The 12,516-nt window shown below is 43.1% G+C and overlaps 1 protein-coding gene across 1 annotated transcript in view; it reads left to right on the top strand.

Moving 5' to 3' along the window:
* Cadps2 (Ca++-dependent secretion activator 2) overlaps positions 1-5,680 on the top strand; it is a gene marked incomplete at its 5' end in the record, with an annotated part of 523,834 nt that extends 518,154 nt beyond the window's left edge. Inside the window, 1 exon segment of the mRNA XM_013503273.1 lies at positions 4,782-5,680. Within this exon segment, the coding sequence (XP_013358727.1) occupies positions 4,782-4,955 (174 nt within the window).
* Positions 5,681-12,516: the final 6,836 nt, after the last annotated feature.

Genomic DNA, 12,516 nt, shown 5'->3' with positions numbered 1-12,516 from the left:
CTAAGCCAACTGGTATTAGTGGATAAATTGTTAGCTTCTTTTATTTTGGTTTTAGAATTAAAATCTCCATTTATTATTTTCCCACAATTTGTTTTTTCCAAATTATTCCTTTTCTTATTTTCACACATGCTCGTAGTTAAAAATCAAGCACCAGTGAAGTTATTTTCAGGTTTATTGAAGTATAATTGACAAATAAAAATTTATATATTTAAAGTGTACAATATGACTATAGTTAATAATATATAGTATACATATATTTGCTGAGGCTAGAGCTTAAGTATTTATACCAGTGAATATTTTCACATAAAAGGACAATTTTATGTTGAGTGTGAAAAATACATGCCTGTACTCCCAGCATTGTTGGAGGCTAAGGTAAGAGGACTGCAAATTCAATCCCAGCCTGGGCAACTTGGTAGCTTAGTGAGACCCTGTCTCAAAAATAAATAAATAATAAAAATAAAGGCTGGGGATGTAACTCTGTGTGAAGACCCTAGGTTTAATCCCAAGTACTGCAAAATAATAGTAATTATTAGTATTATAAATTATACAGTAATATTTCATTGTACTCTAGTCCTGTTTGTTTTTCAGTTTTTTGAGACAGAATCTCACTTGGCAATCCAGGCTAGTCTCAAATTTACAGTGATCCTTCTGCCTCAGCCTCCCCAGTGACAGATTACAGGCATGTGCTGCCACACACAGCTAGTCCAATTTATTTTATTTCATAAACGTTTTAATTTTTATAAGCATTCACCAGGCTCAGCCAGTGCTTTAAAACATTTAACTAACACATAATGCTCTGTTTAATAATTAGAAATCATCCTCTTCACAATGAAAATCATGGTGAATTGGTCAATGTTCTGATTTTTCCCTACTTTAAATATAAACAAACTTTCCCAATGTCATACATATATCTGTCGTTCTTCAGAATCAGTATTTTTTTCATAATGATCATTTCCCAGTGAATATTTAAGAAGTTATTAAACACTGGGGAGGCTGAGACTGGAAGACTGAAAGTTCAAGGGCAGCCTGGCTATAATAGGCCCAGGCTACAGTAGCCCTGTCTCAGAAGCCCTCTCCAAACAGCAAGGTTACTAAAAAGCAACAAATGCAGAACTGTAAAGGCCTGTACAGTAGGTTTCTCTTCATGGAGCTGGCCTGTATGTTTGCAGCAGTGGTGTACTCTACCCAGAGCTAAGCTACTGAAGGTACAGTATTCTAGTCCTTGCTGCTCACAAGCTTTGCCATTCTCTGTGCTCAGGGAGACCCACCAGACTTCAAAAGTGTGGATAGCCAACTTCCCTATAAAGATGCTTACACACTAATTGCTTCTCTTATGTTGCTTACTGAGAAAAATAAAGACCAATAAGATTTCCATAAAAAAATCAAGGCCTCTGAAGTTAATGTGTGAAATTTTAACATCAGAGTGATGTATTTGGGAAAGAAAAAAATACAGTCCCCCCAAAATCAGAGTGGCTGTTGCGTTTATGTCCTCAGTAGTGTCCCTAAGGCATTTAAAAGCAGGTGCCATAACTCAGCCACCTCTTTTGCTAGGAGAAAAGAAGGCAAGTGAGCAGCACCCTGGAGCAGGCACTTGTCTTAAGTAGGAGCCGACCAAGCCACTGTGGCAGCAGGGAGGAGAGCGGGGCATATTCGAGTGTTGGTAATATTTTGTGAATTTAAGACAGAGTGAGTTGGCTATTGCTTGCTAATAGAGTAAAGACTTTGTTGTAATTTTATATACATTAGGAAGCCATTGGGATTGCAAATCTGTAATTGAAACCTGTCCTAGCCAACTTAATCTAAAGGAAATCATTCCAATAAAACAAGAAAGACAAGTGTTTGTCAGTGAGACAGTAATACTTTATTTCATCTGTCAGTAAATGTTTTGTGTTCTTGATGTACAGTATTTTTAATCTAACTACAATAAGAGGTTTGAACACAAATTTCCATGGTAAGGATGCAGTTTGCATTAGTTACTAGATTCTGCAGACAAAATTTGCCTTTCGGAATTACTTCACTGGTGCTAATGTGAGTTAGTGTGAGTTTGGCACCACTCAGTATCACTTTAGTCATGATTTATGACTCTGAGTAAGCTTATGCCTTTATCACCATAAGCATCATCATAAGCTTATTCAACTTAGAGAATATAAAGCTGGTAGATCAAACATGTCTTAAACTATTAACATTTAAGTGAAAATAGGTTTGATCACTTGAGAAAAATTCTCAATCTAAATTGTACTGGTTTGGAACATTCCTCAGAGTTCAGTAATATTTGGACATTTTTGCACTTTTCAAATGTGAATTTTATTTATATCAAATGATATCCAAATAAAAATATATAATCTTCCATCCTTATGATTTACATGGTGCGTCTGCATTTGGACTGATAACATGGATATCAGTTAAGTGAGGAAAGACAGGAGGATAAAATGCAAAAAAATCCCAAACTCCCACTACATCTTTTTTTCTTTTTTGAGACAGAGTCTTACTATGCAGTTCAGGCTGACCTTGAGCTCACTCTGTAGCCCAGGCCGGTCTCAAACTCCCAAGAATCCTCCTGCCTCAGCCTCCCTCCCAAGTGCTGGGATTACAGGCATGCACCACCATGCCTAGTTTTGTTTTGTTTTGTTTTGTCTTTTTCCCTACTACCTTATAATGGTCTGTTTTCCCAGAAGGCTATTAGTAGAGAGGAGGTGTGTTAAATGAAGGGATTAACAGGCATTCCTACCTCTCGGGAATAAGTACTTCAGTTCAAATGTTTGAATTTTGTTCTGGCATTTTCTGTATTGATAGACGTATTAGAAGCACATTCGTTGTGTTCAGTGAAATCAAGCATCTCATTGATAATTACTGGCTACTGGAGTTAGGATATTTAGACATGATACGCAATATGCCTCCTTCTTACTTGACTTTTTCACCTATTAAGTGCAAATAATGGCCAAATAAAGACCTCCAACAATCACTTAGAACAGAATAGTGGCATATTGATATGTACTGATTCTTTGGGCCAATCCATTGAACTGGCTGCTTAATATTTTTAGTGTAGCAGATGACAGTAGGAGCCCTGTGAAAAATGTTTAGCATTAAAAATGACCTTCAAAGGTGTAGTATGATAGCACAGGTCTGCAGTTCTGCTTCCTCAGGAAGCTAATGCAGGACTATCACTTGAGCCCAGGAGCTTAAGGCCAGCCTGAGCAGCACAACAAGACAAGATCTCAAAAAGAATTTTAGTGAAAGCCTTCGAAGTGCTTGCACAGAACACGGTAACTTCATTTGTTACTTCCTTTTCCATTCAACTAACTTTAGATTTTTTGTCTCCAACTTTAAAAATGGAGAATAATACTTGTAATAATATACCAGTCTCTCTTAGTCATGGAAAATATGTGGAGATAATCTCTTTAAAAAGTAAACATAAGGGAAGCCTTATAGTTTACATATTTTAAGTGCCACAGAAGTTTTTAGAATCACTGTAAATATATATATATATATTCTGTTTTTTGTAAGAATTATAACTACAACATATGTTTTATTATTTTACAAAAATGCAAATACTTTTCATTACCCTGTCTTTTGAAGCTTTATGCCAGGACCTTTCCATTCTAAGGGGATTTCAAAGAAATAGGGTAAAATTTGTGCAAACATTTAGGTGTTCAAAATTTTCACTTATTGGGGGGAAAATATTTTTAGCCAGTGTACATGTAAATAAATACATTTACTAATTCACAGATTCTTAGAGTGTGAACCTCTTTTACTGATAATAGGATTAGCCTCTCCCTCAATACATTTGCCTCCCAAAATAACGCATTTTACAAAACAAAATGTTAATTGAAATGCTAAGAATTTCTTCTTATTAAGATATACATACACACAAATCACTTTCTCGTCGTTACAGGTTATCCACACAGTAAGTTCTATGCAGTCCAACGAGTAAGGCTTTGAGGAGGGGAAGGACTTCCCCCCGCAATAGTCACAACGTTTGGACCTATTCACAGTGATTGTAGTCTGAGCGCTAGTGTTCCACGTCAGTCACTCCAGAACTGTACACTCCACAAGTGTTCCGCCAGCGTGACTGGTGTGAGCAGCAGCAGCCAAAATCCATAGGGGGCTCTCCAAGATGTCCACCTAAATGCCAGATGAGTACATGCAGTTATACACATGAGGTGTGACTGGAAAGTGTGGTGAATGTTTAATTTTAAAAGTACATTACAGTAGAAGATACATTGCCTTTAATCCCCCCAGATACACATGAAAGACACATCTAACTTCAAACACACCTGTCCCACTGGTCTTGCCACTTTCCGAAGTGGTTCTGGAAGTCATCTTTTCTTAGTGTCCTCAGGTATACTGTTGTGGTTGCCTTGTTGTATGGAACTGATTCCAGATGTTTACCTGGTGTGGTCATCTTGACTTTGGGGAAGATCCAGAAGTCACATGGTGCCGGATTCTGTAGAAAGAGTGAGCGAGGACACACTGTAGTTTTTCTGTGAGCCTGTTTTTCTACTGTATGACACTCAGCAGTGGCATTCCACATATTTTTGGCCAGAACTCATGAAGACACACATGGAAAAGGACTTCCAGAACTGCTTCAGAGAGCAGTGGGCTCTGGGATAACTGTGTTCAAAGGGAGAGCAAGTATTTTGAGGGAGATTAGTGACATTGTGTCTTCCACTGTAAATAAATTTTTCAACATAAATATTCACTGTATATTTTGATCACACCTCATGTCTACATACATACATGTAATCTAACTTATCTAAGCAAATTCTCTCTTCTTCTTGCAGAAAACTTACAGGGACTTTCGACTGCAGGGTGTACTGGAAGGAACCCTGAACAGTAAGACCTACGATACGCTGCACAGACGTCTCACAGTAGAAGAGGCCACTGCCTCTGTTTCTGAAGGAGGGGGGCTCCAGGGCATCACTATGAAAGACAGTGATGAGGAAGAGGAGGCCTGAGGACACGCAGCGCTGGGAGGGAAGGACGGCGCTGTATTTGTTCCTTGTCCTTGTAATTATATTTTGTCTTAACCAGATAAAAATGCTTGTATTTCTTTAAGAAAGAAATTTAGAGTTAAAAGGGAAAAATGCCAAGTATTTTTTTGGAAGATCATTCTGTTTTGTGTAGTTTGATCTAAAATGAGCTTTGACTCTGTGATTGGAACATGAATTTTTTCTTTTAAAGCAAATTTGACTTTTTTTCCTGTACTCACATCAAAGCAATGTCCTGTGTGTGAAGTGAAACACCTGTTCTCCACAGTACCACGTTGTGAGAAGAAGCCACTTCTGATCACTGTGCCAACCCTGCCGTACCTTTGTTGAAATGGTGTGTACCTTACAGTTTATAATTTACGCGTCAGGCTGGTTTTGTAGTTATTTCACCAGTGTTGTGATATGCGTAAAAACTTGAACCTTGGTTTTCATTACCTTGAGTTGGTCTGCAGGTGTAATCCTGGGCTTAAGGACTACCAAACCCAAATGTAGACTAGACTATCCAATGGGCTTGTGTCTTGTTCCATTCTAAACATTTAAGTGTGAGAAATTCCAAGGTGTGCTTCCATCCACATACCGTACTCCTACTTCTAAGAGCTTGCTGGCAATAAAAATCTGTGTGGTTATCACAGCCTCTGTATTTACTGGATTTGTATAGATTAAATGCAGTAAAAGATGTTTGCAGTACTTCACACGTTTGTGTTTGGACTCCTTGTTTTTGTTATGTTTTATTTTGTTTTTAATCAAATAAAAGATATTCACTCTGTATTTTGTACTTAGCAGGCCCAAAGACTTATTTTTTAAAATTTCCATGACAGAAAATATTCAAAGAAAAAATTCTAACTACATACTCCATAGTATATATATATTAGCTAATATTAGCACTTAATGTTAACTAATAATTAGTATTACTAACAATGCTAGTACAGTAATGTTAAGTAGGAGTTGCTATCATTAGTAGTAATTGCCTAGAAATATTTTCTTGCTAGGATTTTGAAAGATAATAGTATTATGCTTTATAATTTCTCTATGAGTTTTTTTGTATTTTTTCCTAATATATATAGGCATACACTGCTGCACCAATTTATAAGTGATTTTGTTTTTGAGCTGAGTTTCACTGTGTTCCCCAGGCTGACCTCAAACTCCTGGGAGCAGACGAGACTACAGAGGTATGCCACCATACCTCGCCACATTCATAAGTAATTTTTAAATGAAGGCAGTTAATGGAGATAAGTGTAATCCACGGTTGTTATGTAAGTGTCCTTTGTGCTCCGCTGTCAGGTTCTGGGGTAAGATAGCAAGATAAAGATGAAAGGAGGCGGTCTCTTCTTGGTTTGGGTAAGAGATGAACTCGACGAATCGTTTCTGAGGGGCAGTCTCGGGATGCTCTCTCTTCCCCCTCTCCACCGCACGCCCAGCGCCTTATAACAGCGTGGGACAACAAACGAGAGCCAATGTATTTTACTTCTAAAGATTTGGAGCGTAACTTTTCATAAATTCGTCGGATATCTCTCCAAGGTCCCTCCCCGCGGCTCAAATTGGTCTATACTTAGAAATTATCCACCCTTCCTTCTCTTTCTTTTCTTTCTTTTCGTGTGTGTGTGTGTGTGTGTGTGTGTGTGCGCGCGCGCGCGCGCGCCCCACAAACCCTTTGGAATTGAATCCAGGACCTCACTCATGCTATGTTCTACTAAGCAGTCCCCAGTTCCCCTTAAATGAGATGGGTATTTCTTTAGCATGGCTCATCTCAGTGTAACTGAGCTATGTTGTCCTAAAGTGTGAATAACTAACAACCACCCAATTGCATTGGAACTTTTCTTAAAAAATATTTAAAATGCTGAAAAAATGACCTGAGAGCATTCGGACATACTGAAGCAATGCAGATGGCCCAGGGGAAAGCGGAGTCCAGAGGTCCTTGCTACCGGCACGCTAGTCTCGCCTGCCTCCTGGCCTCTTGGCGGTAATCCCCAGAGGTTGGGGTTCTTTGCTCTTACCTTCCACACCCGAGAGTTTTAAGGGCGGCCTTCCCTGCCTCCCACCCCACAGGGCACACGGAGGACACCAGCAGTGCAGGAGGTCCTGGAGCTGCTGAGTGTTCTATGAGGGCTACCTGGACTGAGACAAAAGATCAAAGTACATTTTCATAAAGTAATTGAGAAAGAGTGAAAAGTGGCTTGGGGATTTTGCCCAGAAATTCTCTTAAGCCTGGCTGCCAGTTGCTTACAATGACCTAAAAGTTGTTGGGGGACGGTGACAACCAGGACCGAGCATTTGTCTATGTTAAAGGGAGCCGCGTTTCATCTGGCGCTGTCCTCTAAAATGCAGTAAGTACGTTTAAGAAAAAGTTTAGTTGAAAGCCTAACAAGCAAGTCTTGCAGAATTTTTGAAGCGAGATCATCTTTTAGCTGAAAATAGCGCTGCGCTCCTACGCGGTTCTGGGAAAGGGCACAAGCACCCTCTCCCGCGGGCAGGAAGCGCGGTGCTCAGCCCACCCCAGGGAAGCGTCCGGGACTCTTAACTGCGGAGGCGGCGCCCTGCCCGGGAAGGGGCTCCCCGCCCGCGTCCAGGTCCGTCCCCCTCCGAGCGGGGCTCGCACTCCGCCCCTCCGAGCGACCCAAGCCTCCGCTGCGGGGGATTCGCCTCCCGGGGGTGGGGGGGCGCGCGGGGTCGAAGCCCTGCGGGGACCCTGATGGGCCGGGGCTGCGGTCGCGCTCCAAGTTCCCGAGGACTCGCACCCCACCCGGAGGACCCGAGAAAGGAATCAGAGCAGGAGCTGGGTCGGTTTTATCTATCTACAAAATAGAAAATGGAAATGTCCGGGTCTGGGTCCCCACAGGAAGTGAGGAATCGAGGATCCTGAGAGATGCAGCTCCGCGCCTCGGGGTGCAGAAGCCCCCAGTCCCCGAGGCAGCCCTCGGCTCACCGCCCCCTGTTTTGTGCAGAATTTGGAGGCCCGACGTGCGGAATCTCAGGGCTCACCCGGCCTTTACCAGAGGCCACACACACCCCAGGTTGCAGGGGAAGAGCTGGGAATCGGCCCAGCTCCCCTTCCCGTCCTGCCCCCAAAACCCTGGGGAAGCCTGGGGCCGTCTGTTCTTCCTGCGGAGCAGTGGAGTCCTGGGCTGGAGCGCAGGGAAGTGGCCAAGAGGGACTGGGAGGGGACAGCGACAGCCACGAAAGTGCCCACCACGGGGAGCTGGGAAGGAAGCTTTCCCTGGGCCGCCCCACGTCGGGCAGAGCTGCCTGGCGATGCCTCCCTTAGGACATCGGCTAAGATACTTAGGGGAGCAGGGAGGAAGCAGGCGGAGGGCAAAGCTCTAAAGCTGCTTTCCAGAAGTCACCAGAGACGGCCGAGCAGGAACACACTGCCCCTGTGCACCACGTGGTTGTTTTCAGGAGGAAGTAGGCATCGGAGGGAGTGTGCGCCAGGGAGCAAAGAGGTGAGGCGAGAAATTCGGCTGCTCTGAAATGGAGAAAACTCCAGATTTAAAGGGCTACCAATAAGAAATGTTTGCAGCTGACAGCTGTTTGGGCCACTAAAAGAAGAATTGCTTTCCAAGGCCTTCCATGGCTACATTTTCATCCTTTGTTCACTTTTGGAGACTATCTCAATAACTGGCCCAACCTGGATTTGAACTTGATCTTACAGTCCTCCTGCCTCAGCCTCCCAGAGTGCACATCAAAAGCCCACCACGTGAATCTGGGCCTTAGAATTAGAAAATCTAGGTTTGAATGCCAAGAGTTACGCTTTTCCTATTTATCTGAGCACTGTGGCCATAGACAAGCTCTCTTTAAATGGGCATTTAGTAAGGAAGATTGCTAAGGGATTAGAGACTCATAACAAGTTATGGCTATTATTTTTTTTTTTTTTTTTGGTATCAGGAATCGAACTCAGGTCCTTGCGCTCACCAGGCAGGCGCTCATGCCACTGAGCTACATCCCCGGCCCCTTGTTATAGCTATTATTAACTATTTGATGTGATGACAGTTTCAAAGAAACTCCACGGGAGGCCTGCTTGGGCCAGCACAGACCACTGGTCTTATCACACATTTTTCCCAAGGCTAATATGGTCCTTTTGGATCACTCTCAGCTCTGCAAATCTCCAACGCCAGTTCCGGTGGGTCTGTGGACCAGTTACAGTGATCTGATTTCCGGGATACATAGCTGGCCAGGCTGGCGGGAGGAGGGAGAGAAATCAAGCCAACACTGGCCTCCTGGAAGTACTGGCTTTGCTGATGGGGAGGGAGGCATGGGGCGGGTCCACTGAGGTCACGCGGAGATGGTGGTGGTCAGGGACTCTGAAAGGGGATAAGGACAGTCCAGGAGGGAGCAGACCACACCTGAAGACTCCCAGGCCTCAGCCTGTGGCCAGTGCATTGACTTCCAAGACTCTCAGGGGCGAAGTGGTGCTCGGACATTTTCCAAGTGGTAAGAGGCCTAGAATGGCATCCTGCCTCTCCAAGCAGGAATTCTCATGGAAAGTGTGAAGCCAAAGAGAGAAGCCCACAGCTGCCTAATGTGTCCCAGCAGCTCCAACCACAGCAGCCAATCACAAAAAGAGTGCAGGTGCTTAGGGTGAGCCATCCAGCCCTGCTAACCTTGCAGCACTTCCTGAGTGCCTTGAAAACTAGAGCAGCAAAGGGGCCTGGTGAGGGGCAGAGGGCACCCACCTGTCACCACCAGCCGGTCAGTGGCACGGGAGCTGCAGGCCGAGTGCTGAGGCAAGGCAGTCAGTGGCCCTGAGGAGGCTGGAACTGCACACTTGTGAGGCCAATCTGCAGCTTCTGAATAGCAGGTCTGAGCACTCTGATGCTAGGATGATTTCGATCTCCCTCTCCTTTGCTCCCTGTCCTTGCTACATTCGGATGCCCATGTGCGAGCAACAGAAAAATAAATCAACAAATAAACATTCTACATCTGTCCTCTGTCTCCATCTGCATCATCTTCCCCCAGGATCACTGATTCACATTCTTCAGTGACAAGCTGATTTCAGATGAAAAGGTGATTTCAAAACCCAAAAAAAAAAAAAAAAAAAAAAACCATCAAACTCGGCAGCTATTTTTCGTAGCCTGGCCTACGTTTGTTTATAGAGCCCTACAATGCATGTCAGTGTGTCCTACACCAGAATTGAAAGTGGTACGTCAAATTAGTGCATTCTCTTCTCTAAATCGCCTCTGGTTTTCCTGCTAGCATTACCTCCCTCTCCATGTCTACAGTAACATCTCTCTTGAGTGTGAATAAAAGAAGGAAAACTTGATTAAATGCCACAGTTTATTCTTTAAGGCATTTCCTTAACATGCCAAGCAAGCAAAATGAATTTTATCTTAGAAAGAGACTTTTGTAGGGAAGTGGAAAGGTTTCATTAGAGAGGGTCACATAGCAAAAGGTCAGCACCCAACTGGACTGGATCTCCAAAAGTGGAAAGAGAAACACAAAAAGGCTAGGTGAGGGTGCAGATTTGGGAGGGTGGGGCTTTTATTAGGTTCTCCAGGCTGCATATGGCTTGGTAAAAATTTTTTAAAACATACTTAAAAGCTACTGTATTGAAGAAGCTCATTCATTATCATTCAAGTGCTATAATCCTTGTCACATTGTGTGACTACTAGGTATGTATTTTCATACAATTGGAACAGTGTATGTGAAAGTTGACTAATTTCAGAGATGCATAACTGCTTAAGAAACATAATTTACTTTCACCAAACACCAAACTGAGATTCTTTTTAAATGCTTTTGTGAAGACTAATTCCTAAATTCCCAGGAAAAATGTGTTCCTGGGGAATACAGGATCAGGACTGAATGTGGAAAAGTAGGTCCTCAAGGTCAAGGAAAGCCCTTGAGGTTGTGAAATATAATTTAGCAAATGTGACTCCTATGTGTACTTTCCACATGCGCGACCTAAAATCTGCCATTGAACAGAGGGGTTGTCTTGAAATGTAGTTGTCTAAAAACTTTGGAAAAGTTTATAGCTAGCTTTTTAACAAGGCAAGAGCTTTTCATATGTAGCTTTACTTTAAAATCTCATTTCAATCCTGACAACTCAGGAATGAAGGAGACTTTGCCTGAAAAACAATTCAAAGCAAAGAGGAACCACAGCAGCCTTTACCCAAGGAGGAATCCAGGAATCCTCTAAGCAGCCTTCCCTGACAAGGCAACTCAGGCGAGGAGGACAAGACTGCTCAGAAAATTGGCATCATTTATTTCATCATTTATTTCAAATACCCCACCTGCACTGGTCCTGTGACTACTATGAAGAAGTCTCTTAAAAAGAAGGAAAGGTTTTTTTGGTTTCAACAGATAATTGAAGAATTCAACTTTCAAAGGATAGGAATGGGGCGGGAAGACAGGGGCTGTTTCTTATTCTTTATCTAGAAGGCTGCAGTTGGGGGGGGTGAGTCTGCTTACATTTGAGAAAGAATGGAATTCCTGCTGGTAAAGCTTCTAATTGTAACTTCTATAAATTAACTTAAAATAATAACCGCAAACTATGGAAGGATTAGATTGTTAGGGAGTATGGTGCATTTTGCAAGGGGATTTGTGTAGAAGAGAACAACAGTAAAATGTAGACAGCAGAAAGAGCAAAAGACAAACTCCCCGTTTCTGATTTCCAATGGCCAAGACTCCTCCAGAACCTAAACAAAAAGAGGGGAGGTCTCCACTGCGCACCCACAGCAGAGCCTGGACTCTGCAGAGATGTGGACACCGGGCTTACCTGTGAAAGGCACAGCGCCGGCGCGGCTTGGCCCAAATACCAAGACACTGGGATCGCACAATCTCCGCCCCGGCTGTCCTTTTTCCACCTTTCCCAAGGACTCATTGGCAAGTGGGGCTCCGGAATTTGATTTTCGGATGGCATCTCAACCAAAGGCGGAAGTGGGGAATGGACAGTGAAAGCTTTTCCATCCTGTGTTTGAGTTGGCAAGTGGAGCCCTGTGGGCAGCAGGGTCTCCTTCACTAGATGGTGAGACCTTCACTTTCTTAGGGAAATAATAAATTGGAATTTTCCATTAATACTAAGGAGTAAAGGCTTTGCTTGGAATGAAATGTTGTTAGCCAAATAAAAGAGGAATAAATACTTTGGAAAGTGAGGGACCCCAATTATTACCGTGCACCCTGTCTTTTGTACACAGCATATGTTCTTAATTTATTAAAACCTTCTGCAGTTGCTCAGAAATCTAAATCAGTGTCATTAAAGCCAATTTCTTCTCTTTTCTCTCTCTTTCCCTCTCCTTTCAACAGTGGTGTGAAAGTTCAGATGTTCTCCGTTGTGAGCAAAAAGCTCTGAAAATCAGCTAATGTGCCAACACCGGGAACATATCCAGGCCCATGGTGCGAAAATGGAGTATGTGCTGTTGAATTATTATTTTTGTCCTTTAGGTTTACATCTACGCCCTTGTATTATGTAAATTTCGGAGAAGCTGTGAATCACAGGGTTAGGCAGAGGACCCCCCCCCCGCCCCCCCTCGCGCTCGCCTTCACGAGCAACAGGCGCCGACCCGCTGAAGGGCTGGGCGGTTCACAGCCGCCTCGC

The sequence above is a fragment of the Chinchilla lanigera genome, unplaced genomic scaffold (genome assembly GCF_000276665.1).
Source record: "Chinchilla lanigera isolate Chin_1 unplaced genomic scaffold, ChiLan1.0 scaffold00078, whole genome shotgun sequence".
Taxonomy (NCBI): domain Eukaryota; kingdom Metazoa; phylum Chordata; class Mammalia; order Rodentia; family Chinchillidae; genus Chinchilla; species Chinchilla lanigera.
The sequence above is the reverse complement of the archived record's forward strand: the minus strand, read 5'-3'. Positions and strand labels throughout refer to the sequence as shown.